This window comes from Neltuma alba, unplaced genomic scaffold (assembly GCF_004799145.2).
Source record: "Neltuma alba isolate B1F8T4 unplaced genomic scaffold, ASM479914v2 tig00012118_pilon, whole genome shotgun sequence".
In the NCBI taxonomy this organism is placed as follows: domain Eukaryota; kingdom Viridiplantae; phylum Streptophyta; class Magnoliopsida; order Fabales; family Fabaceae; genus Neltuma; species Neltuma alba.
The window spans coordinates 113,758-118,666 of NW_021636670.1; the positions used below are offsets into that span (position 1 = coordinate 113,758).

The 4,909-nt window shown below is 36.5% G+C and overlaps 1 protein-coding gene across 1 annotated transcript; it reads left to right on the forward strand.

Annotated features, from left to right (window-relative positions):
- The first annotated feature begins 228 nt into the window (after nt 1-228).
- Nucleotides 229-4,600, forward strand: LOC114723030 (probable disease resistance protein At1g12290). Its single transcript, XM_028909172.1, has 3 exons — nt 229-1,494; nt 1,705-1,827; nt 4,403-4,600. Exons 1-3 carry the CDS (start codon nt 229-231, stop codon nt 4,598-4,600), a joined length of 1,587 nt encoding a protein of 528 aa, XP_028765005.1.
- The last annotated feature ends 309 nt before the right edge of the window (nt 4,601-4,909 follow it).

The window sequence follows — 4,909 nt, forward strand, 5'->3', positions numbered from 1 at the left end:
GTTGCGGGAAGAATACGGGAAGTGCTGGAGAACAAGAGATATTTGCTGATTTTAGATGGCATAAGGCCAAAGCGCATACTAGATGATATTTGGGAAAAGTTAGATATTTCAAATGACAAAAGACATAGTAAAGTGGTAATAACCACTCATTATCCTCTTCTTGTGAAGTCGAAACGAGTTGATAGGAAAGTCAAGATTGAAACGTTACCCGCTGGTGATGCATGGAAGATGTTTCGAAGTATTGTTGGTAACAATTGTTTACCAGACATTCCAACCGCTCAACTGGTATGTAAGAGGTTCTGCTGTTGCCTTCCCCTCCTTATAAATCCTATTGCAAAGTCTTTTACAGATCAAGAGTCTCCCCCAGATTGGCAGAGGGCTTTGGATGAATGGGCGCCTTGGCCTCAGTTTAAAGTTGAAGGTTTAGAAGAGTTATACTCAATCTTGGAAATTTGTTATCAACTGTTGGGTGATCAAAGTAAACAGAAATGCTTCCTTTATGCTTCACTATATCCTGCAAATAGCAAGATATACACAGATTACTTTGTCGAGTGTTGTATAGCTCAGGGCTTTCTCGGCGTTGTTAATGCAGCTACTAAGTATAGTGCTACGCGCAGTCGAGGTATTAATGTAATATTGAGACACCTTGTTAATGCTGCATTCTTAGAGGAAGGGGACCAAATGAGGTATATTAAAATGAATGACCTCCACAGGCAACTTGCTTCACATATATCATCCAAGTTTTCAGATTCCGAATGTAAAACTTATGTTGATAATGAAGAACATGATGAGGCCTTTAGATCAGCATCATGGCAGAATGCTAGATGGGTTTCTATGGTTGGCAGTAAAAGGGACAGTCTGCCAATAAACCAAAATTATGAGAGTCTTCAAACACTACTGTTACAAAAGAATCCGGAGTTGGTTCAAATCTCATCTGATTATTTTGGCAGCATGGGCAATCTTCTTGTGTTAAACTTGTATGGTACTAACATAAGGGAGTTGCCATCTTTATCAGGATTAACCAGCCTTAAGGTGTTCTATATAAATGGGTGTTCAGAGTTGAAAATATGTTCACATGAGATCCAACCACTTAAACATCTTGAGGTATTTGACATTCGAGGTAGTGGAGTAAATTTTGTGCCATGCTTGAAAAGTTTGCGGTGCCTGAGAACCTCCTACATTACAAGCGGTAATTACGATGAAATTTCAAAGCTTTGCAAATTAGAAGAATTGACCATCGAAGTGCAATTCCCATGGCAATGGTGTGACGATGCTGAAAATATTATACAACAAGTTGCTTCTTTGAAAAATTTAACAACCTTTAAATGCAACTTTCCTTTTCCAAAAATTACCCTTGAGCAGGTCCTAGAGAAGACTTCCATTGGTTGGGTGAAGGCTTTGATGGAATGCACGCCTACGCCCCAAGTTGGAGTTTATGGTTTATCACCTACTGAGGCATGGAAGATGTTTCAAGGCATAGTTACCGCTAGACTGGTAAGTGAGAGTTTCTTCTCTTGTCTTCCCCTCCATATTGATTCTATATTACAATACCTTTTAAATAAGAAGAGTTCTCCCATTAGTTGGGAGAGATTCGAATGAATGCAAGTGCTTCAATTATGTGATGCGTGCTTCTCTCTTTTCGATTTTTGAAATGTTCTTTTGGTATTGTATGATGGGATTTCAAATTTAATTATATGATCATAGGCGTCAATCACTTTAGTAGCTAAAATATCTGATATCTTCTTAATGCATTATGCTTTGACTTTTGAAGGCCTTGCCATGAGAAGTGGGAGTTTGTCAAAGTCCACCAAGGTTATCGGCAAACCGGTGAGTAACTACCCCAAAAAGACAACGTTTTCTTCTTGTTGATATCTAATATCTTATTCTTGGGGTTATATATTATATTTAGGCCCTGTTTGCTTTTTTATTTTCAAAATAGATTAAAATGTCTTTTCGGCTAGGTGTTCTGAAAGACAAAAGAAACTGATCAAAATGTCCACCTTTGATCTTTTGACCGCTATTGACCCAGGCCGCATCACTGTACTATACAATGTTCTCTTTAACAATATGCAAGCAAACCCATGAGATTTACAATTGCAGCCTGTGTGAGATTCACACAATTTATCTTGTAAGAGTCTTATACATTGGAAGCCACGATCAAAGTGGAGATTAATTCAAGTAACTATCATCCAATTTTAGTGCTTTACAAATTAAAAATATTAACCATCGAAGTGATAATCCCTACCGCAATGCTGTGATGATGCTGAAATTATAATACAAAAATTTGTTTCCTTAGAAAATGTAATAACTTTCATATGCAGGTTTCCTTTCTGAGAGACCCTTGAAACATTCTGCAAGGCTATCGAATCATGGAGAGATGAGTTTCTTCATTTCAAGTTTTCTGTGGGATGTGAAGGCTCAACAGCCAAAAAAAAAAATATTGAGTCTTCTGACTATAGAATTTTCAAGAATGTAAAGCATCGCAATGATTGAAAAATAAAAGGACTTAGCCATCATTGAGATTGCTCCCTCAAGCTGAAGCATTTGGGCTAATTTTTCACAAGAATGTTGGAAACTTGTGCGAGTTGGTGGTGTGTCAAAAGTACAAGAATTGTTATGTTTGGTCCAAATGTTTCCTTGTTGCTCATAATAATATGTACTGAGAAGCATAAGACTGGCATTTTTAACTTGTTATGCTTTCAAACGATTGTATGCTGCAAAATCTCAAAAACTATTGTCATCCTTGATATTTGCTTTAATGTTTACCAGAAGTTAGCTTGGGTAATCTTTCTCCTTTCCATCTTAGGGAGATGAACTTGGTTTGGCCTAAGCCTTATTTCCAGGATGCCTCTTGCTCTACAATGCGGGTTATTTTCTTAATTTGGCTCGTGTTATTTACGGTTGCGCCTCAATTAAGCAAATGGTAAAATTGACCGCATCCATTGATCAGGTTTATTGCGCTTCACTGCCGATCCGTGAGTCCCATGCTAATATCTGCTTTAGTTAGTCTTTCAACTTCAATTGATTCATCGTGTATTAACGATTAAGCGTATTCCAAGTTCGTGGAATATAAGCAAAAGGCTCGACTATTCAACGTGAATCTGAAATAATCCTATCCTTGTTTTGTTATTACTCAACAATTCGAAAATAACTCAGCCTACCAAGCCTTAATTGTTTGTTTTTTTTAATGCGAAACAGTTCAATTCCTATAGTTTTTGAGTCAATAAACTATAAGCAAGTTTTTTTAAAATAAAGTTTGACGAATGAATCAATATTTGAAATAATTGAAAGAAGTTCAAAAAATTAAACATTACAGTCATTTGAAAAAAAATTATCATATAATATGTAAACTACAAACTAGACCTTCCACACTATTTCACGAAAAATCTCAACATGGCTTGATTGTCCATAATTCTTTATAAACATATCAATCAAAAATTTTAATTTTTTAAAGAATAAAAAGGTAATTTTACTTTTAATCTTATTTTTTAAGTGCAATTTTGTTTTTGATATTTTTAGCGGTACAATTTTACCCATATTTTTTTTAGATGTAATTGCACTACTAAAACAATTATAAGTAAAATTGCATAAAGAAAAGATCATGAGCAAAATTACATCGCTAAAATAATTAAAAATTAAATTATACATAAGAAATAAAATTAAAGACAAAATTTCACATTTTTAAAATACAGAATGAGTGGATAGAGCATGACAAGAGAAAGGGTAGGGGGGCAGTGCACCGCGTGAGAGAAGAGGTAAATTCTGACAGCGCAACACAAATATTTAAAAAGAAGACAAGAAAGGCGCGGCGCAACGGCGCCGTTTAAAGGACGATCCGTTCGACACCCAACGTGAACCCGTCCAAGAAGGTGAACATCAACATGCACATATTGGTCAGAAGGAAAATATTACCAATTTATATTATATAGTCGTAGATTCGGGCCTCGGGTTCGAGATCCGGATGGATATATTTGATTCTTAGATCGGCTCAGGTCATGGACTGTGTTCTCCCATTTTGGACTTTTATATTGTACGGTGTAATAGTTCCCTGTGAATTTTAACACTTTGGTGAAATACCAGAGTATCCCCACTTGAGTGACAGGAGACTAATTTCTCAGGACTTGCAGAGGCCCAGCTATGAGGGCCACCCTCCCAAACACGTCAGCTCTATTCTCATCCTCCAACGGAATCAAACCGGGGAGCAATGGTTAACAGACATAGACCCTCATCCATCTATGTCAATGTGCGTTGGTTTAACATTTTGGGTTCAACTCATGGGCCATTTAAACAAATGAATTCAGTGGAGATTACTCTCTTACTATTTGATAGTAATTTTTTTAATACTGTTTTTAACATGGAATCATAGCAATGGGACTCAACACTGACTCCTAGCAATGAATAGTTGTTAACAGTCTTGCATCAAGCTGCCGTGAGTGGTACAGAGATTGCTCTTACCCCCTTGCAAATTTCTCGCATTTTCCTTCTTCCATGGGCATTTGGCAAATTTGTGCTACTTCATGTTGCTATTCAGTCAGTGAATGAGGGAAGTAATAGATTTTCATGCTCATTTGTTCCCCAATCCGCAACCAACTCTCATTGAAAACGTACAAAAGGAGAGATCATCCAAGAGAGTAGCCAAACAATTTTGCAACGTTTACAAAATATTGATTTTCCAAACAAGTATCATATATAACAAGTGTGACCTAATGAGAATTTAAAAATACATAGAAGAGGATGTGGGTGTATCATTTCAAACAAATCCTTGTTGCATGGCAACACAATCTGCTCAAGAAGAGAGTTGTCGAATTGGTCAGATGTGGAACTATAAACTCCTGGATGATTAAAAAAAGCCAGTTCAACTTGTGTCTGCACTGTAGTTATATGTTTCATTCGTTGAAGGTTTAATACA